Source organism: Erythrolamprus reginae, chromosome 1, assembly GCF_031021105.1.
Source record: "Erythrolamprus reginae isolate rEryReg1 chromosome 1, rEryReg1.hap1, whole genome shotgun sequence".
Lineage (NCBI taxonomy): Eukaryota > Metazoa > Chordata > Lepidosauria > Squamata > Dipsadidae > Erythrolamprus > Erythrolamprus reginae.
In genome coordinates this window covers 139704609-139729990 of record NC_091950.1, presented here as the reverse complement: position 1 = coordinate 139729990, position 25382 = coordinate 139704609, and the positions used below count along the sequence as shown (strand labels likewise).

General features: G+C 40.0%; 1 protein-coding gene across 3 annotated transcripts in view; it reads right to left on the bottom strand.

The window, feature by feature from the left end:
- The window catches only part of SYT7 (synaptotagmin 7), a 320744-nt gene that overhangs the window by 86200 nt on the left and 209162 nt on the right, over window positions 1-25382 (bottom strand). The window contains exons 3-5 of one of the 3 annotated variants that reach the window (XM_070767163.1): window positions 18531-18610; window positions 13936-14067; window positions 12616-12831 (exon numbers count right to left, since the gene is read on the bottom strand). In XM_070767163.1, the coding sequence (XP_070623264.1) occupies window positions 12616-12831; window positions 13936-14067; window positions 18531-18610 (428 nt within the window). The remainder of the gene's footprint in view (window positions 1-12615; window positions 12832-13935; window positions 14068-18530; window positions 18611-25382) is intronic. The other 2 variants (XM_070767172.1, XM_070767179.1) reach the window with 2 other exon arrangements.

Here is a 25382-nt window from a genome sequence, read left to right as displayed (position 1 = left end):
TTGGCTCTCTCTGAAGCTGTTCCTTGAAACGGTGGCAATATTCAGAACTGCTCCATTCCTCCCTCCCGGTGAAGTTACAGCCCCATCTTTCCCTTGAGTAGCACTGTCCTCCAGAGCATATCATAATATTCTTAGGCAATTACATGTAATAATGGTGTCTATCCTCTTTACTGTCAGGTTTATATGCTTTTGAGAACTGCCTGAGAACCAGAAACACACATTTTACAGCCAGTTGGAAGTTGCAGTGAAAGCCCCAGGAATATGTCTATAGTCAGTGACAACCCTACAACTAAAGCAAGGGTGTTGTTTGGATTATTACAGGAGTGCTTAATGCTTGCTGTTCCTGAATACTGTTCTATCTCCTCTTTGAGTAAGAAAACTTGAGGGAAGAACTAGCTTTGCTGCTAGAACATCTGTTCTTCAAGCTTCTATCATTGCCAAAGAGTTGCGAGAATTAAGGGAAGATAAGATGTGTTAGCAGGAGTTTCACCATTTCCCCCTCTATTTATGACTGACATTCTTCTGTGGTTACTTTTCCCCTGCTCCCACCCTGAGCTTAATTTTGGTCAGGTATGGAAAAAGAAGCCAAGGAAAGGATTCTGTAAAACTATGAGTATGTATCTATAGGTGTTTCAGCAGTTCAAATCTCACCACTGGTTCAAGGTGGACTCAGCCTTCCATCCTTCCAAGGTGGGTAAAATGAGGACCCAGATTGTTGGGGACAATATGCTGATTCTGCAAACCGCTTAGAGAGGGCTGTAAAAGCACTATGAAGTGGTATATAAGTCTAAATGATATTGCTATTGTTGAATTTTAGCAGAGGAGTTAATGAAAAGGAAATCCCACTAGTTGATCCTGCCCTAGCTCTCTTTGAAATGGACTTGGTTTACCTCTTGACTGTTTGGCAAGAACCAGAGCTTAACATCACAGGATTCCTGCCATCGCTTCCGGTTCATCCTCCTAAAGCAACTCAGAAGCACATCATAAGACAGAAAAATCTGGGCTTAAGCTTTCCTGTTAATTCTTGATAGCCAGGGAACATAGCTCATTGTCTCTTGTCTGAAAACACTTCTATTGTTTTCTAGTGTGGCTCTACCTAACTGGATGACATTCACAGTTTTTGATCATAGGGTGATCTCGATGGATTCAGACAAGTTGCAGCCTCCCCCTCCCCCATTATGGCCCTTAATGGATTTAATTTGGAGGTCATTTTGCATCTCACAAAGTTATACATTTTGCGTGCAATATTGAGCATATACTCAGTGAAGTATATCTGCAGCCAAGAACAGCTTCTCAGTGAGTGCATTTACGTGATATACATCTCTTTAAGGAAATAACTTAAGAGGCAAGACATTTTCGAAAAATGTAATGCTTGGAGTGGCCATTAGGAGTCTAACTACACATGATATACACACATATCTCTGTACAGTGTGAGAGAGGCCCGTGGGTATTTGTCTGGGTAAGAATGACCATTTCAGAAAAGGAAACTGGGACTCCCAAAGCAGGGGGAGTGTGAAAGGTCTGCCGTTTAAAAATAAAAGGAACCTGGATAAGTCTCTTGGTGAGGTATATGCAATGAAGAAATGGCACACCCATCTTAAAATGTTTAAAATACCCGGTATGTGTTGTCAACTGTATTTTCGAAAGAGACTTTTTAAAGTCATGAAACTAAAATGCTACTGACACCGTTCTAACAGATGTCTGCTCTATGTGTGCTGATAGACCAGAGCAGTGATGGCGAACCTATGGCACAGGTGCAACAGGTGGCACATGGAGCCATATCTGTTGGCATGTGAGCCATTGCCCTACTTCAGCTCCAATGTGCATGTGTGTGCTGGCCAGATGATTTTTGGCTCACACAGAGGCTCTGGAAGGGCATTTTGGGTTCCAGAGAGCCTCTGGGGGAGTGGGGGTGGTGGGGGATATTTTTACCCTCCCCGGTCTCCAGAGAAGCCTTTGGAGCCTGTGGAGGATGAAACATGAGCCTATTGGGTCCACCAGAAGTTGAGAAACATTTCTGGCCTCCAGAGGACTTCCAGGGGCTGTGGGAAGCTGTTTTTGCCCTCCCCAGGAATTGAATTATGGGTGTGGGCACTCGCACATGCACGATAGTGTGCATGCACGCTCTTTCGGCACCCAAGGAAAAAAAAAGGTTCACCATCACTGGACTAGAGGGATATTTAGCTTGGATTAAGAGCTGTCTCTTTAAGAGATTGCATTATGGGAAATGTAGTTATGATAATAAATCTATTATCATAACTACATTATTTATGATATAAATATAGTTAGAGCTATATCTCTGCTACTGGGTAATTGTGCCATGCAGACCAGTGGTCATTTTTAAAGTCTTAATAAAGGACCATGCAGCATCTGGAAGATGGGGAAAAATGAATCTATTTTCACCCACGTATAATGGGACAGATTATGAATATATACTCTGAGGAATTTCATCTCAGCTGTAGATCTATGATATGAAGATACCAGACAATAAACACAATCTGCATGATTTTCCTGTTTGCGTGGAATTTTGATCTGTTTGAGACAAGCATTCCTACCCTTGTATCAGAACAGTGAAAAGAGAAGGGATATATATTGATTCCCAAACTCCCTTTGAGAAAGATGCTTTGAGAGTGAAAAGAATCTACATTCCCAAATTCTATCCTTTTCATTGTACGGAAAGAAAAAAGACTTTGTTTGCATTTAAATCTGAACTGTTCTGGCACACCTGCAGTAACCTGAAACACATAGCTAATCCCTTTCCTGCCCTAGAACCCAAAGCCAAAATACTGCTCTTGTTGGGAGTGGACACCTCTGACGGTTTCGCTTGCCATGGAATGGTTAGAGGCCAAATAGGCTCCCCACTTGCTCCCCAGAACTCAGATGAGTTATCTCAGAAATGGTCTGTGTCAATTAGCTGCAGGCCCCAAGCCAGGTGAATATCTTTGTGATCACCATTCTTAGTAATGGCAGAGCATCCCACTTGAACCCATGCCAAGAATACATCATGATTTCGACAGACAACCCTGTTCTAGGAGTGATAGTATTCCAGACCAGCAATGAGGACAATGACTTAGCCATGTGAATAGAGGACAAAGTCTTACTGCAGCTTATGGAAAAGAAACTTTAACGGGATGCTAGCGGAAGCTGGGTTGCACCACTGCCCTTTCGCGCACCCAGACAGTGCCTGCCTAACAACCATGAGCAATGTCTCTCTCACCTCTTCAATCTGAGATGACTCATGAACAGGAAGTCTGTAATGAACATTCATCTGGTGGAGTTCATGGTCCAGAGCGGACCATGCTGAATTTGCCCGAACTCAGAGAACAGATGAAAAATGCTCTTTGGAGTGTACCATCCACAAAATCCGGGTAGATAAGAGTCGCCTTTGATGCAAGCACACAGTTCTAAAACCTTTCTCTGAACAAAGTCCTTCTTACAGGACCCAATCTTACCAACAGCCTGTTAGGTATGCTTATTTGCTTTAGAAAGGAAGCTATAACCATAATGGCCAACATCCAACAGATGCTTTACTCATTGCTTGTCAGGGAAGATCATTGCAATTACTTGTGCTTCCTGTGGTTCAGTGATGAACAAGCACGATCAATGGATCACAGAGTACAGAATGCGTGTGCATGTCTTTGGGGATGCTTCATCCCCTGCAATCGCCAACTATACTGCTCACATAGGTGAGGCCAAATATGGTGTAGATGATATATGCTTTGAGGGAATGAGACTTCTACATTGATGATGGTCTAAAATCTGTACCTACTCCAACAGAGGCCCTAGATCTATTGAAAATAACATGTCAGATGCTAGTGGTAGCCAACCTCAGGTTGCACAAAATAGCATCCAATAGTGAAAAAGTGCTAAAAGCCTTCAATCCTGAAGACTGTGTCAAGGGATTACAAGACCTCAATTTTGACTACTCAGGGAGGTATGTCATGGCATACCTCCCTGAGTAGTCTTCAAAGCATCAGTGTACAATGCATGCATGTTCCTATCTCATCTGCCACCACAATGAAGAAAGAGCTGCATGTCTTTTCAGATGCGTCCATATAGATAATAGCAGCCATGACATACATCAGAGTCTACAGTGGGGAGGGTGATATTCATGTCAACTTCATCATGGGAAAGGTGAAGCTAGCACCACAACAAGGTCATATCATACCAAGAGTGGAACTCTGGCACCATGCTGGCTGTAGAACTCTAAGACCTAATAATCAAAACAATAGGCCTTGAACTACAACACACTAACTTCTATATGGCTAGCAAGGTGGTGCTAGGCTACATTCACAACCAAAGCAGATGCTTTTATGTCTACGTAAGCAATAGAGTAGACAGGATCAGAAAGTCTTCAAGTCCAGAGCAGTGGTGTTATGTGCCAACAGACATGAACCCAGCAGATCATGCCAGTCCCTAAATCCCAGTTTGCAGAATTGACCTGGCTAAAAGGTCCCAAGTTCTTGGTTCACCCAAAGAGCCCGACAGCACAGAGACCAGAGCACCGTGACCTTCTAGAACTGGATCAAGATGCTGACGTTTGAGCTCAAGCACTCAGTAAACCACTCAGATAGGACAAAGACACAGCCATCCAGGGCACTTGTTTCATGACAATGATCAAGGAAACAGGAAAACGACACCTTAACTATGACCTAGAGCCAATCACCTTTGAAAATTTCTCTAGTTGGAAATCTCTTCTATGAGGTATAGCAGTGTTTATCCACTTCCTGCATTGCAGGGCAAATTCACAGATAGCGCTCCAGAAAGCCTTCTCCAAGCAGAAAGAGGGATTCTACAGGTGCATAACAAAATGCTTACTCCATGGAATTAGAGGCCTATTCCAAAATCCAGCCCACTTCTGACACTGAACCTGTACCTTGACAGCCACGAGATGCTGCGAGTGGGTGGGGGAGCATCTGGATAAGGTTGAAATAGACTCAAATATTAAACATCCTATCATCCTTCTCGCTCATCACCACGTAACAAACCTGTTGGTCCAACATTACCATGAGACCATCCACCATCAAGGCTGACACTTCACAGAAGGAAGTTAGAGCTGCTGGACTCTGGATTGTGGGAACCAGGAAGCTCATCTCAACTGTCTTACACAAGTGCACACACTGTTGCAAACAATGAGGGCTGACCTGCCACCTGAGTGTCTCAATACCAAACCACCCTTTACTTATGTCGGCCCATCGGACCAAAGATGGTCAAGCTCACAGCAAATGTTGGGCCGCCTTTTCATGTGTCTTAGCATTTCAGCTGTCTGCACTGAAGTCATCAAATCCATGGACAGCTCCTCCTTCATCAATGCTCTAAGAAGGTTCCAAGCCCATAGAGGCCTAGTCAAGGTGTTTAGATCAGACCCCAGAATGAACTTTGTAGGAGCTTGCAAAGAGTTACAGATCGATGAGGGCACTCACTTCAACCCATCAATTGATGGCTACCTGAAGGACCAACGCTGGGTATGGACATTTAACCATTCTCATGCATCCTGTATGGGAGGTGCATGGGAAAGAATGATTGGCATAGCCTGCAAAATCTTTGACTCCATGTTGACAAAGACACCTATACTGACACATGAGATCTTCACAACTCTCATGGCAGAAGTGTTAGCTATCATCAACCCTCGACTTTTGGGTCCACTTTATCAGATCCTGAGAATCCAACTATCCTTGCACCAGCCACCTTGTTAATACAGAAGACAGGTGAATGGCCAGTACCAGAAGGGAACTTCATTCCCAAGGACAGGTATATGCAACAATGGAAACAAGTTCAACTTCTGGCCAACGCCCTCTGGAAGTGCTGGAAGCAAGAATATTTGTCTACTGTTCAGATTTACTGCAAATGGGAAACCAGAAAGCTGAATCTCAAAAAAGGAGACCTTGTCCTGTTGAGGACATCGTACTTGTTCACCAAGTTCTGCCCAGCTCTGATGGACTAGTTTGCCAAGTTGATGCTCAGGTCGCAAAGCCATAAGACTCATGCCGTGGCTCAAAGACTTTTGTCACTGACCTCATAATGCTGAGAAAGAAGACTGAACTCAAAGATTGAACATCAACTTTGCATGCTTTGTATCTACCTCATTGTTTGCATTGTTTGATGATACACTGTTTACTTCAGTCAATTAGATAGTAACTTTGCATTGTTTGATGCTACGTTTGTTTCCTTTAGTCAATTAGCTAGTTAAGTTGCATCGTTTTATGCTATACCTTTAGTTAATTTATTTGTTAATTGTGGAATTTTATAATTCCAGGTGGGGAGTGTGCTGATAGACTAGAGGGATATTTATCTTGGATTAAGAGCTGTCTCTTTAAGAGATTGCATAATGGGAAATGTAGTTGGGGATTGCACTCTGGATAATGTAGCCAATGACATGTGATCACATCTGTGTGTTCTTATTGGCCATTGAGCTATAACTCTGCTGCTGGGTAATTGTGCGATGCAGACTAGTGGTCATTTTTAAAGTCTCAACACAGGATCATGCAGCAGACGAAAGATAGGGAGAAATGAATCTCTTTTCACCTACGTATAATGGGACAGATTATGAATATATACCATGAGGAATTTCATCTCAACTGTAGGTCTATGATATAAAGATACCAGACAATAAACGTAAACTGCATGATTTTCCTCTTTGCATGGAATTTTGATCTGCCTGCGAAAAGCATTCCTATGCTTGGACCAGAACACTATGTATGAACAGTTTCTTGAGCAGTCAGCCCTCCCAACTCATAAGGAAGTAGGATACCTATACAACAATATCTAAATTTCAGGAGGCACTAACTCTAGCATACTATCTCCATAGAAGTTCCGGAGGGTCAAGACAAAAATGTCCCATATGATCTGAAATTGTGGCCCTGTGGAAAAGGGTTGATTGAAACCACAACTCATGTCCTCTTAGATTGTATTCTCTATGAAGATTCATGAAATCGCAACTTACCGGGTAAAATATCTGAGAATGCTGATCTTTCTTTATTACTATCAGATCAGTAGAGGATACAGCTTCTTTGAAAGAGACTAAATTCTACTATATTACAGTATCTGTAAACTGGCCAGACTTTGGTTGCCCATTGATGATCTCACCACTAACTGTAATATAGTATTATATTCTGTTTTGTTCTATTTATTTGCTTTGTTCTATTTATTTTATGTTTTAATTTTAATTCTGGTCTGTGACTGTATTACAGATAGTCCTCAACTTACACTAGTTCATTTAATGACCATTCAAAATTACAATGGAACTGAAAACTTATGACTTATGACTGTTTTTCATAGCTACGATCTTTGCATCAACCCCATGATCATGTGATCAAAATTCAGATACTTGGCAACTAGTTCATATTTATGACCATTGCTGTGTTCCAAGGTTATGTAATTCCCTTTTGTGATCTTCTGACAAGCAAAGTCAATGGATTCACTTAACAAGCGGGCTACTAACTCATCAACTGCAGTGATTCACTTAACAATTAAAGCAAGGAAAGTCATAAAATGGAGCAAAACTCATTTAACAAATGTCTCACTCAACAACAACAAAATTTGGGCTCAATTGTGGTCATAAGCTGAGGACTACCTGTAAAAGATTGATTGATAGACTCTAATAGATGCATCTGCACATAACGTGTAGTTAGGTGCCTAGTTGAGGGGAAAAAACAAAACCAGGAGGGATAGAAGGGGAAAATATAAGATGGCCACACACCTGTGTAGATGTGAGAGAACTCATGTAGGTATGATCTGTAGCCTGTGGACAGTGAAGCACAGGACAGAACATATAACTTGGAGGACAATACAATAAATACAGAAAGCTGTCACAACTAACCATATAGGACAAGCCATTGAGTAACGCAATGCACAGGATAGCCAACAAGAGAAACACAGGAATGGCTGATCATAATGACATAAGACAACGCAGAAGAAAACATGCAGGGATTAGAAGGAATTCATGATCAAGGCTGTTCATTTACTATGCGGCCGCCCTTGCACAGTTTGATAGGAATTAAATATGCTGTGCAAGTTTTAAATTATTGAAAGTATCAGAAGAATCATTGGGGGGGGGGGTGAAGTGGGGGTGAGGATGTCACCTTGTATCAAATAACTTCATCATCTCCATTGACTTGCCAGGGGCTCAGACAGGTTTCTTCCTCCAACCCTACCTGCAAGGCTGAATGTGGGCAGGTCTTATACACCTATTCTTGCCTCAAATACTACATTTCCCCCCCAAAAGCTCCATTATCATGATCAAGCATAGATTGCTTAGGGAAGTCATAATAAAATAATGGTCGCCCTATAAAAGGATAGATAGATAGATAGATAGATAGATAGATAGATAGATAGATAGATAGATAAATCTGTGTAAGAAATGAATCATCTCTCTCTCCATTTCCTACTTTGGTCCAGGTTTTAAGTACTTCTGCTTATGTACTGGCTGCCTCTAGCTTAACCTTCTCTTGCTTGGCAAAGGCAGAAATCAGTATTTCATCTCCTCGCTTGCTCCACATGGTAGTGACCTCATTTCTGTTTTTTTTTCAAAATCCTAAATTAGTTCAATTTGAAATCTCTCAGTCATAGGAAACTAAAATTGGCTCCTCTGGGCTAGGAGTAAGTAGAACACATGCATTTCTATCAATGGGTGGGAAGAAGCCCCAGTGCTCTAATGTCTCTACCTGCCACACCTGACATATATAAAGATGCCTTTGATGGCTCCCATCCAGTTTCTGTCACAAGGCCACTGTGCAAGCAGACAGACAGAAGGGCTATCTCAGACAGACAGACAAAGCACAGTAGCACTCAGTCACCAAAACGCACATTCCAGATACAGAGACAAGAGTCTTCATTAGAAGGGATACTCCACAGAAAGTGCTATAGGATCAAAAACCCTCTTAGTCTGGGACTAAATGTCTGAAAATATGAATAAAGTGCTTATGTAATCATTTACACCTTGGATAAATACTCTCTTCCCCAAATATTGATTTACATTTTTGGCATGATAATAAATGGCGACAGAATAAAGGAAACATGTTTTTTTTTTGCTTTGAAATAAGTAGAATAGAGTCCTCCTGAAAGGAATCACAAATCCAATGGAATACTTGTGCTCTGCTACGAAACTATGCGATTGGGCTTGTCCCCTTCTCTCCCCAGGCTTGCCCCAAAGAAGCCTCTCCTCTCCCCCTTCTGTCCCTCAGGCTGGCCCCACTGATCCTCTCCAAATTCCCAGCCTGCAGGCCGGATGAGTCACATGCTGGCCACGCCCAAATGACAGTTGGAAGAGAGTTCTTTTCAGGTGGAGAGGGGGAAATAGAACATCTAACTCTTTAGCATCAGAGCGTGTTAATAATAATATAAAAAATACTAATGATCTGATGGTCATTTCGAAAGATCCTTTCTTAGCAAGCACCTAGAACTCAAGAGAAACATATGTGTCAAATTTCAAGTTTGTAGGCTTTATGGTTCTGGAGATTTTGTGATTCTGTGTGAGTGTTTTTCGTGTTTATATCTATAGATAGTCTAAGAAAATAAACTGAGCTGCATGTACATTCTGGGTAGCTGTAAGACCAGCAATTGATGGTAGCGATAGACTTCAGAGTGAATGATTCTGTGGGTACATACTGTATATCTCTTAGCACAAATCTTTGCTTCCTGTTATGGGGATGATAAAATATTCTATCATAAGAATAAGAAATCTTCCAACCTAATCTAATCAATCCAAGTCACTTCTGATAGGGACATGTATTTCTAATGATGTTATTTTGTTCAGATACCATGATTTTATAGTTGAGAATAGAGTGGGAAACAGCACTATCCACGATCGACCTCTCCAGGTTCCTTAGAGGTCAGTAAGGGGTGTACATAGGTGCACCAGTGTGCCTTCTGTCCCCTGTCCAATTGTCTCTCCTTATCTCATTTATCTTTTCTTCCTTTCAAATTTGTTCACCTATACTTTTATATCTTTTCTTCTATTCGCTTCTTTAGTTATATTACTAAATATCTATTCTCTTCAATGTGTATTATATATTGGACTAAATAAATAAATAAAAATAAATAAATAAAAATTACAAAACAACTTCCCTTACACATTTCTGTATTCATTAATATATATAAAGCCATATCTTGAAAACCTAGAGATTAGAAGAGCTGCCCAAGGGATGCTGATTCCTTAACAATTCCAAAATGATCCCAGGGCACACGTTATTTAAGTTAAGCAGATCAATGCTTTGAGAGGAGACCACAGAGGCAACCTATATTGACCATGCTGAATTCTATGAACATATGCTTAAAAACTCTAAAAGAAAAGTTTCCAACTTTTTTGGAAATGAAAAAGATCCAGCTTGAGAAACATTTAGCAGAAACTGGAACTTAGAGATACTAGTCTGGTGGGGAGGACAAACAGTAGAGCAAGATTTACTGGGTCGTGGACAAATGTGTTGGACTCCAGGGATCACGAGAAGAGCCATAATGTAATTGTGCAAGTCATAGAAGCAGCAAGGTGAGCTTGGCTATGGTGTCAGCAGCAGCTTTGTCTCCAAGCTTACAAGCCCTTAATAGTGGTTTAGCAAAGCACATTTCATTCTCAGTGGACTAATAAAATGTAATCATTTTGAAAATAATGATTGGCAGACTAGAAATATCCATGATAAAAAATCATTATCCTATTACTTCATTCAGCATGAGATTTGAATGCTGTTTCCATCAAAGCAGCACATGCTGATATGGAAACTGCCTTAGCACCAGAACGTGCTTTTGTCTCAGGGGTGGAAACTGTGTAGCACAAGATCTTTCATTATGTGCAACTTTCTCCACATATAACTATTAGTAATTTGTAGTTCAGGTTTTTATGGGGTTCTGAGGAAAAGATTCTGGAGTGGGCATCCCTCTCTAGCAAGACCTTTATTTCTGCCTGTTCTCGTTTCTACTAACTTGATATTTCTTCTTGGATCCAGCCCATATTGTCACACATAGAGTAAATTGTCAGAAATTAAAAATCCCTAGGTAATATCATAATGCAGAAAGTACGCCTCAGGTAAGAACACTGAGTCATTCAGAGGCAGTTGAGTGCGCAGCAACCTAGCAATTATGTGAAAAGTATTTAACTAGGTAAGAGCTCCCTGCTCTTTCTCTCTCTGTTCGTTGTTAGCTGTGTGCTGTTGCTGTTCGTGGAAGTATGCTTTGAAGAAGCTGTAACGTTGTAAAAGTTGGTTCCTGTGAGTTATTGAACTAAGATAGTTGTAGCAAGGTACTAGTAAGATACTAGTTTATTGCATTTATAGCATAGACAGCAGTAGTATAAAGAAGTAAATATATTTTTCCACAACTTCCTACTGCTGCTGTGTTTCATTGAAGACTTCAACTCCATTTCTACTGGTCTGTGGCTGGCTGGCTGGTTGGGTTGGTGGGCTGGCTGGACTGGTTTGCTGCTTGGGCACAAACAGGATAGTTTTTGCAAAGGCAAGCTCTAATGTAAATAAAGGCTGATGCTCTTGTTTCCCTTTACCTAATCAGAGTACGTGAACCAACAAAAGCAATAAAAGGAATAGAGTCTGGCCAAACCAAAATTGCTTGCAAGATGTTGATCACCAAAAGTGCTTGGTAAAATACAAGTTATATTAATGATTCCATAAAAGAACCCTTACTAAGAGAAGGTTGGCCAGTAGGGTTTAGGTTTATATTTAACACTACAATTTAGCCAGATTCAGTTTCTATTGTTTCTTTCTTCCTTGTTAGATGCCCTTTTTTTTTAAAAAAAGAGATGAAAATAAGCAAGCAAATGCGATAAATTATGGATAACTGAGACATTTTCCAGTCTCTCAATTTTTTCCCAGTTTAGTTACAAGACATTTCTTTAACATCAAATGTACAATCGCTATTCTAGGTCATCAGTCTTTGGCCTGTGACTAAGAACATAATGCAATAATAGATTTCATAGAGAAATTCCTTGGAGGGAGTTCCTTAGGGAATATCTGATACGAAAAGTGCTTTACTAGTCAGTTGTTCCTTCCTTTCTATAACAGCTCACCAGTTTTGAGATATTGCAATGTGATTCTCTTGCAAAAGAGTCAACAATGAAAGCTGGATTCAAGTTAGATTTAGAAACTGATGGATTACAGGAACACATTTTTTTTTTTTGGCTCAAGGTACTGAATGCTTTTGTGACTGCAGAAGGATGGGAATAAATCATGTGACTAAAGAGTATACTCTAGAATTACGTTATGCCTCACAGTATATTTACTCTGAAGGAGCCAGCAATATAGCTGATGATGAAAAAGCTGCTGTCGAAAGACTTTTAGATTGACCCAACCGGAGACCAGCTTTTACATGCTTATATATGTGCAATCTATCTCAAAGCATTAAAAAGTCAAAAAGCTCTTCTCTCAAGCCTTTAACCACCTCTTTATTTTATTTTTTTTGGAGAACACAACCATCTGCCTCCAGATTTATTTATCCCCACCACACTGTGACTGTTCTGTTATAGTGTCATTATGACAGCCCTTATATTTTTCGGTGCTTGTCTGGGCTTCAGCAGAAAGATCATTATGGGATTTGGACACATTTATTTTCCACGCTCCTAGCGGCAATGGCTCTGGGGCCAGCAAGCCAGGCCTGGGATGCACTCTCACTCACTTGGATAAGCTGAGCTTCCCTGCTGCTAGGTGGCTCTGCACCATTTGCCATCGGCCTCTCCCCGCCTTCCCAATGCTGGGCTCGCTGTGGGCAGACACGCTGCTCTTCATGCCGTCCTCTCGGAGCTGCTGCCTCTCTCCGTGGCATCCTTCTCGCTCTCCTGCCAACCCAGCTGTGGCTGAGGCAGCCAACTTTGCACCTGACAGCAATGAGCCACTATGGTATGTCAGGAAAGAGAGGTGGCAGGTGGCAATGAGAAGGAGGTCACATGAAGAAGAGGAGAACAGACAGAAAGAGAGAGAGAACGAGAAAAGAGAGAGAGAGAGAGAGAGACGGACAAGGGACAGACAGACAGACAGAGAGAAAGAGAGAGATCAGCACTGCAAAATAAAGGGCCAAGGAGAGCCTTTGTCCCAGTCAAAGGCAGCAGGCAGCCCTGGCATGTGAAGTTATGATTGCAGCCAAAGTTAATTCCATAGACAACGAAGGGTTGAACAATGGGTAAGACCGTTAGGAGAGGCACTGTGCAGGCGGAGGGAGAAAAAAAAAAGCAATGTTAGTGAGAGAGCTTACCACTACCATCACCACCACCACACAGTGCAGATGCAGAGAATACGCTGAGAGGGTGGCCAAAACGGGCAACCCCATCCTGTGCTGCAGAAAAGGAGTGGGTGGGTGAGGGAGAGGAGAGCCAAAGGAACCAGGGTATAGGGAGGGAAGGTGCTGGCCTTTGTCAGTGAGTTGCTAGGCAGTGGTTCTCAAACCTCTGGAAGCACCGTATAAGCCTAAGCAGGAGAAAAGCCTGGGCTAAGTTGTTAAGTAAAAAAAGGAACACAATGGCTTTGAAGTGGATTTAAGGGTTTAAGCTGCTATCCAGTGCCAACCCTTTCAGTTGGTTGAAATCATAATAGATTTATTAGGTCCAAACCCATCTTTTAAATCGGCAGTTTGATTGACTACTTCAAGCTTTAATAAGTCAATAATTTGATCCGGTTTCAACAAACCTACTAGCACATCATTTTCCATTTCACTGGGACCAAAATTTGAGCCCCAGGTAATAGGAGAGTTCTTGGAATAATGGAAACACATGTCTGATGTTCCAAGGGTACCAACCAGTAGTTGTGAACCACTGAAAGAGCAGGTTAGAAAGAGAAGGGAGGAGGGGTTGCTCGTCTCCATGGCCATATGCCCATGGGGAAGGAGTAGAGTGCAGGGGAGGGAAAGAAGAGGAGGGGGAAGAGGAAAGCAGGGTGGGATAGGTGGGAAAGAGGTGTGCATATACTCACTATGTATGATCAAATCAGTTAAAGAGAGACTCACTTGAGGGAAAGTCGTGGATCACCATATGGGGCGTAAGGTGATATGTTTAGTATAAACTCCTTGGGAGGGTAGGAACTCCATTTCTGCTGCACTGTGTTGTCATTGTTATTCCAAAAGTCTCTGTCTAGATCACTAGATCAGCCGGTGAGAGGGGAGAAAAAAAAAACAAAGGGAAATACAAGAGAGAGAATCTAAATTCCTGCAAGGGGAGGAAGGAGAAGGAAAAAAAATAACCCAAATAAGAGACAGCAAGGTTAGTGTTGACTTCTCCTCCTGTGGAAGGTAAAGCTCTGTGCCTTATACCCATGGGTCCACACAAACACACATACACACTCGGATTATATATATATAGGTAAGGCAAAGCTGAAAAAAGATAGGAGCAGGCATCTCCAGAGCCGATGGTAAGGAAGAATGAGAAAGAGAGAGATGGATTCATGTTAAAGAAACCTCTGTTGAATGACTCTAAGACTGTCTCCTAAGGATTCTACCTGGTCTCTTACCTGTACTCTTCCTTTTAGGGGACAGGATTTTTACTTTTCTGTATTTTTTTTTCATCCAAGGTTGGTAGGTAGTGTGGAAAACAAAGCAGCAGTATCTTGGACATAATAACTTAAAAAAAAAAACCCCGGGGAACATTAGCTAGAACTATTGCTGTTGTGCAGAGAAAGAATCTTTTCTGGTTTCCTGTGCAGAATTTGTGCATCAAACTTGGAGAAAAGCACCGCTTTGGCCAATTAGCTAAGATCCTTGAGAATAAATTAATTGCCAAAGCCCATGAGATAATTTCCAAAAGAAAATTATCTTTAGGTAGTTATTTAGATTTCTTTCATCAGGTGTATAACAAAGTGAGGGTAGGAAAACAGCATCAAGGTTATGGAGAAATCTTAGTCAATGCTGAATTCTTATACTGGATCTAGGATCACTTCTACAAATGGGTTTGGCATTAGCTGAATCTGTTCTGAACCATTGATTTATGATACTAGTTGTATTCCACATCCTGGTCATTTGTATATACCTGAAATGGCAGCCAAGCTAGTATTTTTTTTTAATCTTGCACTGACTACATTCTTCTATTGGCATTCTTCTATTCTCTTTCCTCAACCATTCTCTTAGCTCATATCTCTAATAACCTTCAACTAACTTCAGAACCTTCAGTGTTGCTCTTGGCCATTTTAAGCTGATAAGTACAAACACAACTGTGGGTTGGCTTCAAACTGAAGGGGAGAGGCAATAGTAGTCCCTTGCACAGGAAAAAAATGTTTTAATTGAAGCAAGAGGCTGGCTTGGAATATTCTTCCTGCCCTTGCCATTACAGCTTTGGAACATGGGAAGTGATAAAACTTTGCATCCTTGTCCTCAAGAATAAGCTTGCCCAGCCTGGGGGACGTGGCATTTCCTTGTGTAGATCTTCTGCTCAGCTGTGCAGAAGGAGCAGAAGATCTCCTTTTGCAGAAGGAGGGTGATCTGCTTCAGGCTGGAGTTTGTGGGCTCACAGTCCTTGCTAAGTAGGTTATATCACCCATTCTGTAAACAGCTAGAGCCCAACCAACCATCTCTTCCTGAATTTAAGAGTGCCGGTCTCCAACGGCAATTGAGTCACAACGTATGAGATTTAACAATAGCTTTTGGAGTCTAACAATTTGTCTAACAAATTTATTAGAGACATCAAAGATTCCTTGCAGGTTACCTGCTTGCATCCACTTCGCTTACCATTCACCTAATGTCCTTGCCATTTGCGGGAATTAAAAGCCTTTTGATGGCTTCTTGAGACATTCATAGAGGGAATATGAAAAGCTTGCTATAAAGGACAGCTGAGGTTCATCTAAGAACTCAAGCTTCGTCCACAAGGTACCAAGAATGGGGAGGGGGGGAAATGAAAAGTATTGCAAAACATTAGAGAAACCAACCTCTCCATTATGCCTGCCTGCCTGTTTCCTTCATTGTGTGCAAGTACCTTTGGATTAGAGTTTTTGTAGAACCCTTTCAATATGGAGCTAAGAAGTGAACATTTTGCAGCTGAAGAGTATAAAAAGACAGTTTCTAGTCATCTCTGTAACTATTTACTGGCACCTCCCTAGGAAGAAAGGTCTTAGGTTTATTGTTTGTAATGGTCCTTTTCTATATTCCACATAATTATCCATGACCTCCAGATGTTACAGAGGTCAAAAGCACAAGACCATAACTATCAGGTTCACACATTTATAAATGGCCTTGGAGCACGACATCCATTGGTCTGATTTTGCTGAGGGACTGACTAATAGCATCACCTAGAACCATAAGCTACTGATGAGGCCATGCATCCGGGAATTAACAAACAACTGTATATATGAGCACATATCTTCCACATACATATATACATATTTTTCACACACACAAACACATAAATAGCTATATATTATACACAATTATATATATATATATGTATATGCACAAATTACATATAAAGGCATGCACAAACATAAATGCACACAGAGGGACAGAAAATTTTATCAACTGATTTTATCAACCCATCTGAGGATGTACAGGCAGAATTGCAGGTGTCCATACTTTTTAAGGTAATGTTTATTTTACTAAATCACCATAGCTCCAAGGTTCCTTCATCCAGCTTTTCCATTGAACATCATCAAGCAAATCTCAAAACTCTATGGCGTTCTTTAGTGTAGAAAATTAGATTTGGGAATTCCACAGGCAGATGTCAGAGAAGAACCAAGGGAAAGCTTGTGTGATTATATCAGAAGGTAAAACAGCTATTTTATGGAAATTATTACTTAATCATGATTTCCAGAGTGCAATATTTTTAACAATTCCTGCAGATAAGATTATATTCCGTCCCAATACAAGGGAGCCTAGATATAAAAAATTCAAATGATGGGACCATGACAGAGAAATATTATTTCACTGTGATCTGATGCTATGTGCAATGATCATAAAAATTTAACTCACCTTAAAATATCCTTGCAACATGAAGTAAAAGAAATGGGTGAATGGTGATCCATTGTCATCTGAGCTATGTGTGGAATTATATTGCTCTATCAAGGAAATAAGTGAGATAACCATAAGGGCTTCTAATATCCCACTGTTGTAATATCCCAATAGCATCACATGCCAGAAGAAGATTAGTTACTATTAATGTGTCCTTATTTTGTTTTCATATGCAAGATCTAACGGATAGGTTTGATTCTTTTTTGTGTAACTAAACCTGTATGTCTAAACTACTTATTACAGAGGCTTCCATACAGACATCTATGTGGTTGCATAATAATGTTCTCTATTCCTCTGGAAGCTAACTTTGATATTACAGCTGGCCATGAGATTAAGTCCTATTGCAGGAATGGGAACGTGTGGTGCAGATGTTGCTCAATTACAGTTTTTAGCACCCTTCCTTATCAGTCATGTTCCTGGGGCTGCTTGGAGTTGTAGCCTATTAAGATCTGGAGGACCATAAATGGAAAACATCAACTGACTGCTCTTCCAGCTAGAGAATTTATCATTTGTCAAAAGACAGAAGAAACATTAATCTTTTCAACTGACCAGAATGTAACAAGTGAGAATGGCTTACACATTGAATAACATTGGGCATTTCTTAGAAAGCTTGCCATCTGTTAATAGTAGTAGTAGTAGTAGTAGTAGTAGTAGTAGTAGTAGTAGTAATAATAATAATAATAATAATAATAATAATAATAATAATAATAATAATAATTTATTAGATTTGTATGCCACCCCTCTCCGGAGACTCAGAGCGGCTCACAACAATAATAAACAGTGGGGAAGAAGATACAATCTGAAAAAGAGGAATGTGTCTGGATGAAATTGGTTAACCATTTACAAATTATTTGATAAAACATGCAAAAGAGAAAATAATTTTACATTTGCATGTGTTATGCACAAATGAACATTCTACCATCGTTCCTATAAGACACGTTTTACAATAGCAGGAAACACTGTTGGGGTGATTTACGTTCAGCTGATTGTTCATGTGCTAACAGTTCAGGAAGGTATCCCTTAAGCTGGACTATGTTTAAAAAAAGAAGATAGGAAATTATGATATGGGGAAGTGTTAATGGAACAGATAATAATTGTACATGGAATGGGCCTAGGGCAGAATGGAAGGCCAGATGGATAACAAGAATTAAATAGGTTTTGAAATCTTGAGGTATGCAGTAACCCTGGAATAATTAGATATGGGATATTACAAAAGAAGGAAGGCTACTATCTAGACAAGTCAATGTGCTAAGCTAATACAAAGAAAAATATTAGTATGCTGAATAATGAAAGAAAGTTATGTGATGAGGGGGTCAAAGAACAACTTGGTATTTATGGAAACAGAGTAACAATTAACCTAAATGAACAAAATCAATAATGTGCAGGAGTATAAGGAATATAGCTGCACATATATTTGGTGTAATAAGGTTGCGGAGCAGGCAGGAATGTGATTTTTTGGACCACTGGAATCAAAATGACTGGGAGTGCCTTGTTTTCAGATACAAGCGGCTTGAATGTATAATATGAAACCTATCCTTGTGTTGTAGGTTTTATGCAATCACTTCTCAAACACCTCAAACCCATTCACTCCAATAGTTCCTACTGGGACTTACTTAATGGCTTTCTTTTCACTCCTGCATCGGCTGGAATCTGGAGTTCCCACAGTCTCCAAGGAGTTTTTATATCGCTTGCCCTAAAATGAAACGAAAAAGAGATGTAGAAAATAAATATTTTCTTGAAAGGAGTAATATGTGAGTGACCTCTAGAAAAGTATTGTTTAAGGGAACAAAATTCTACCAGACACTTGAATGACTGAACTCAATGAATCCTGATCCAAAAATGGTCACAAGTGGCACACAACCTAAAGTTGTGCAAGTGCTCTCCCAGCTGTAACTGCCACCTGCTCTTTGAGTCACAAGTCCAGGAGAACCTCCTGGATTGCAGATCCATCTGGGGCAACACCATCCCTTTCAGGGTCAAAGAAGACAAAGTCCAGGATTCCTGTGTATCTAAAACTGTTTGGTTTTGCCAGAGTTTAATCAAAACCTGTTGACTCCCATCCAGGTGCCCAGAACCTACAGTTAGGAAGAAACTCAAGAATATCTTGTCTTGAGCCTTTTTTGTATAAGAAAATATGTCAGGATTTCAAGATGCTGTTGATACAACTCATAACAATGAGGTAGAGTTCCAGTAGTTCACTATTTACTGACCTGGCCTACTTTGAAGGACTAATATTAATCTTCTAATATGTTACTGAAACTCTCTGAGTTACATTCTGAATGAAACACAGTTTCTCTTTTTTAATCTTTATTTTTATTGCTTCTAAACTAAGAAAGAAGCCTGCAGGAGTTCACCGATCACGGTTCCCTCTGCTGGTCTTCTGAAAACTAAACTGAATCCTGTTCACCCTGAGGGATTCCACATGCTACCACGGAAGAAAGGGAAGTCTCCAAAGACCAAACTTTCCTCCCCTACCATCACATCCACAGTAGGGAAAGAACAAGCCATTTTTGGATTAATTGAACGCTAATTAATTACATTTGCAGTAACAAAACACATGCCATAAGATAATGAAGTGAGCATTTTCTTCTTAATTAGATCTTGATTATAAGACCACTTGGTTGTGATTTCTGATGGCAGGTTCAGTGTGCTTCATGATTCTAGGGGCAGACAAGAGACAATTATTGCTAATTAGGAAACCATTAGCAGTTGAAAGCACAGGTGCAGAGGGAAAGCAATTCTATGCTACTCTCCGTGCAAGTTCTCTGGTGCAAAATGAGTAATACACTTCACTTTATCTTAAGACATCTTGGGCATCAAAATCAAAACATCCTCCTTCTTTGGCTAGGAGATTTGCTGTCAAAAAACAATAAGGAAGGATAGAGCTTCCAGTGATGGTTATGGTGGACTAACATATCGAGAGGAGACAAGAATTCTGGCTCGAGGGTAGTTGCTGACTGGTGAAATCTCTCTGGGTCAAAGAGAGACTGGGAGATAACCCACAGTCCTCATGAGTAAACTGTGGGTATGAAATTTTTGGAGTTGAACTTTAACAATCGAGTTATCGAAGCGTGGAGCTCATTACCGGACTCAATTGTGTCAACCCCTAACCCCCAACATTTCTCCCTTAGACTCTCCACGATTGACCTCTCCAGGTTCCTAAGAGGCCAGTAAGGGGTGTACATAAGTGCACTGGTGTGCCTTTCGTCCCCTGTCCAATTGTCTTTCCTTTCTCTCACTTATCATATATATTTTCTTTCTTTCATATATCCTCTCCTTTAAGTTCACTTTTACCCTTATATATATTACTACATGTCTATTTTTCTTCCTATGTATTTGTGTATTGGACAAATGAATAAATAAAAATAAATAAAATAAATAAATTCTATCTATACTCACAATAATTAATGTACCTTTGTGGACAAAGAGTCCAGCTATTCACATTTCTTAAACAGCTTTGGAAGTAATTAATTTACTGATAAAGAGAAATTTCAATGCAAATATTTTTTTAAAAAAGTTAATTGCTGTTTAAAATAATGACAAACTGAATATTCACACTACTCACAAGCAATATCTCACTGGCAATACCACACTGGAAATATCCACACTAAAAACCTCACACAGGAAACCTCACACTAAGAAGCTCGCACTGAACCTCACACTGGGCCCATAACTAATGTTAAGGGGTGTACAGAGTTATCTCTGAATGGTCAAAATACACGTACACAGAGGAAATGTGGAGGTCTTGCAGATATCCAGCTGATAGCCTAGAGGTACAAGCAGCAGTGGGCTACTAGCCGGAATGCTAAATTGTGCTCGCCGCGGCAGCTCATAAGTTCTTGTGGGGCTAGTGCTATTTTGCTTCTGCACCTGTGGGTGCGCCTGTGTTTTGGCAAAAAGAACTCGGCAAAACACGGGTGCATCTACGGTTCAGTGCGCGATTTGGTTACCTCCACAGGTACAGAAGCAAAATTGCACTGGCTTTGCAAGAACTTATGAGCTGTGGCAGCGAGCGCAATTTAGCATTCCAGCTAGTAAGTAGCCCACTGTTGGATACAAGTAATAATTCAGTAATTATCCAGATTCCTTAGAGGTCAGTAAGGGGTGAGCATAAGTGCACTAGTATGCCTTCCGTCCCCTGTCCAATTGTCTCTCCTATGTTTTATATATCTTTTCTCCCATCCATATATCCTTCCTCTACTCTTCATTGATGTATTTCTATTCTCATATCTCTTCTTCTATCCCTTCCCTGATATTTACTACTACACATTTTTATTCTCCTTAACTTTCAATTTGTATTGGACAAAATAAATAAATTAAATAAATAAACAAACAAACAAACAAATAAATAAATAATTCAAGTCAGATACATTAATTGTATAAAATACAGTATTATTTACTTTGGCAAATATCTTAGTAAAAAACAGTCCTAGTCATTCACAGTTAAATCAGTCAATACATCTCAATAGATATACAATACTTTTCCAGCTTATGGATACAGCATAGTGACAAAGATGAAACAGAAATAGCAGAGAGAGTGAACCACGCTTCTGGCTCCCTCTTATGGCAATCCGCAACACTAGCTCTTAAAGCAATAGTGTTCTAATACATATAAGCATACATTGTTGATTTATTCCATATATTGCCAAACCCAACTAGTTATGTACATAGTACTAACAGAATAGAACATACCTATTCAAATATAAAACAATTGGAGAAGTATCAGGCTGATAAGGATAGGTGGTTAGATTATATTTCTTTTAAATTTGGAGAAAGTCCAAACTCCAAAGCAAAATGTTATACTGTGTTTATTGCATAGCATGCAACTAAATCTATTTTTGTATTTGTATCTTGCCTTGATTATTTTTGCAAATAATTCAATGTGGCGAACATTCCCAACACACCTTCCTTCTTCTAGTTTCCCTACAACTCCCTGAGTTGAGTTGGGTTGAGAGAAAATGATTGGCCCAAGGTCACCCAGCTTGCTTTTATGGCTAAAGCCAGACTAGAACTCACAGTCTTTTACTTTTTATCTTAACCACTAGGCCAGGAGTCCTCAAACTTGGCAATATTAAGACTTGTGAACTTCAACTCCCAGAATTCTCCAGCCAGCTATCCTATGCTACATTTATCTCTTCTATAGATCTCTCAAACCACAAGAATGCAATTCCCCTCTGTGACTTCTAACTTTAAAAAATACAATCAACAAATCAAATTCATAACATTGAAATATAAGACCCTGGGAATAACTTTTCCCATATTATGAGGGAGATGTCCTACTTATCTGTGTGCCTACCTATGCAGAAGATATTTTTGCATTCTGAGGCCAAGAAGAGAGGAGGCAAGTTTTTTTCTTTTCATGTACTATTTTTAGGCTAACAACTACACCATCCCTGATTAAAAATAATGGTTTAAATATGTGGTGTAACTTATAATCTCTATGTAAAAAGTGAATCTTCCAAGATGTCAGGCTCTAAAAAGTTATGAACTTGGTTGAAGCTCTCTCAGGATTTGAATAACACAACTAGGAACAAAATCTTTATTGTTGCTCAGTTTGTATCTGGGTGTTTTATCCTTGGGGTGGACAAGATTCTGCCTTAGTGTATTCTTGGGGTTGAAATGTGCATGTATGTTGCGTTGGCTGAAAATTCTCCTGAGCTTTTCTGATATTCCAGAGCTTTTCTGATATATGAAGCCGAAAAGCTCAGGAATATTGGAAAAGTTCAGGGGGACCTTCAGCCAACATGCATACTTCACACTTCAAACCCAAGAATACACTAAGGCAGAAACTTGTCCATCCCAAGGATAAACACCCATACACAAACTGAGAATGGGGTACATAAAGTACAATGCATTGAGTCATGTGGAGATGTATACATTGGGGAAACAAAACAACTATTTCATAAACGCATGGCACAACATAGGAGAACAAACCCATTAGGATAAGATTCAGCAGTTCATCTGTATTTAAAAGACAAAGGCTACTATTTTGAAGTCAGCAAAGTCCACATTTTGGACCGAGAGGACTTCTGGTTTGAAAGAGAGGTCAAAGAAACCATCTGTGTCAAAATTGGACAACCCTCCCTCAACAGAGAGGGAGGGACATGACATCCTCTATCTCCAGTCTTGAACACAGTCCATTCAACAGTTTCAAGAAGGCGCCACGCCCATTTGCACCACTCAGGTGACCCTAAGAACATAGACAAACCTTCAAGGGGCATCAACAACTCTCTGAAAGAATGCAAATGACAACTATCTACAAAGAATATAAATCCTCCCATTCCCCATCACCCAATCAGAGCTGAAGAAGCTTGTTGGATGAGAAGAGAGACACCTTCAAAGAAAAACAAAAAAATTCAGTTGCCTCTTCAAAAAGCACCTTTGGGACAATGTTGAATATAGAATAAATGAATGAAGAATGAAGACTAGATCACACCAAATGAATATACCATTCTATCAACATAGGGAAAAAATACACTAAAATACACTGAAAATGCTACTGATGTTACTTAACATCCTCAACCATCTGCTACCATTAAAATGGCATTGAAATTTTATTTATTTATTTATTTGTCTGTCTGTCTGTCTATCTATCTATCTATCAAATTTGTATGCCACCCCTCTCCGTATTGACTAAGAACTATAATCACTGCCCACAATAACTAGATAGTATGTAAATGCTTCTCTTTGGATCTATTGATCTAAAAGCTAAATGTTTTGTCAGTGCTGACACTGTAAACAAAACTATTCAGTGAACTGCCCAACTACTTATTAGCAAATATTAGGCAGCTATGAGAACAATGGTTTTGCAGTATGGAGATCAGCACACTGTACATGTTCATGTGATACGGCACCTAAAGAGATACAGTATAATCAATTGGCAAACTGTGGCCCCACTTATATTTTGTTTTAATTCTGCAGGTAATACTCTTTTTAAAAATGAACAATGGGGACTTTTGCCTATCTAGAAAAGCCCCAGGGATTCTAATAAGAGGGAGTGGCAGGAGAGAGAGATTAATCATAGTGAAGGTGAAAAGAAGTGCAAGAGGAAAGATTAATCATACGGAAGGAGAAAAGATGGGTGTTGAAAAATTGATTTTGATTATTAGAGCTTAAAAATAATAAGCAGAGATTTCAGCTCAAAGAAGGGAGGCGGTAGATATGCCATCATGTGGACTGTATAAATAGCAGCGTTGATAAAAAAGAGATATTTAAAGCTTTAAAAAAAATTGAGAGGGAAAAATTGAGAAGAAATTATCAATGTAAGAGATAGAGAGATCTCAGGAATGGAAAGTCTCAGAAAACCATTTGGAAGATTGCATGAGGGCAAGTAATAGATTCTTAAATTTGACTGGAAGAACTTTTTTAGCAGGGGTTTTAATAGAAAAGAGTACGTGAAAAAGGATTGACTCAGGTTGCCTAAGGAAAGGAGTGGAGTGGGGGGAAACAGAGAACTTTGAGAACGATTCAACTTTGGAAAGAGGAACCATTTAAGGCAAAAAAATATAGAAAGACGGGTGTTAGTGATTTGGGGGATCCCAGAGGACATAAAGTGAATGCAGATAATACTATTTTTTTTTTAAAGGCAATGGCACTTATTCCAAGTACTATAAAGATAGTGTATACCTAAGATAAGGAGCAGTTTGGCATCTGGTGCTTACTGTCCCCTTAGGAACAAAGCCAATGGCTGACCTTGGACCAATTGTTCTCTCTTTCAGCCCTTGGAAGCAGGCAATGGCCAACCACTTCTTAAAATATGCTCTGAAAACAGCAGGGACCCATCCAGGTGATCACAAGGAGTCAACACTGACTTAAAGCAAATGGAGGAGTTTACAACTGAACACACAAAGAGTCCTGTCAGTAAATCATAAAGTCAGTAGGGGCACAGTAACATCTATTGTGGAATTAAAGGAGAATGTAAGAAAGATGCAAGCGTTAGTGTGAATTCTGTATCTCAATTTCAACTCACAAAAAAGTGAAGAAGAGTACAACTGCCAGCAAAGTGGATGGACTCAGTTACTGCAGTGATGGGAGCAGCCATGGAAAATCCTGAAGGAACACGATAAGTTCCACCTATGTGGTCACTTGATGATCTCTGTGATTTGCTTAATTAACGATTGGGAGTGCTAGAATTCCCATTGCTAAGTGGCCGGTGGGGGGTGGTGTCATGTGATTTATTTATATTTATTTATTAATTGGATTTCTATACTGCCCCTCTCCGGGGATTTTGGGTGGCTCACAACATATAAAACATACAGTACACTATATCTTAAATCCAATTAACTAATTAAAAATCTACCCCCCCCCCAAAAAAAAAACCCCATTAAAAACAATCATTCCATTCACTCCACATTCTCTCAACACATTCATTGGGCAGGGGACAAGATCTAATGGCCCCAGGCCTGGAGGTATAAGTGAGTCTTCAGACTCTTATCGAAGGCGAGGAGGGTTGAGGCCATACAAAT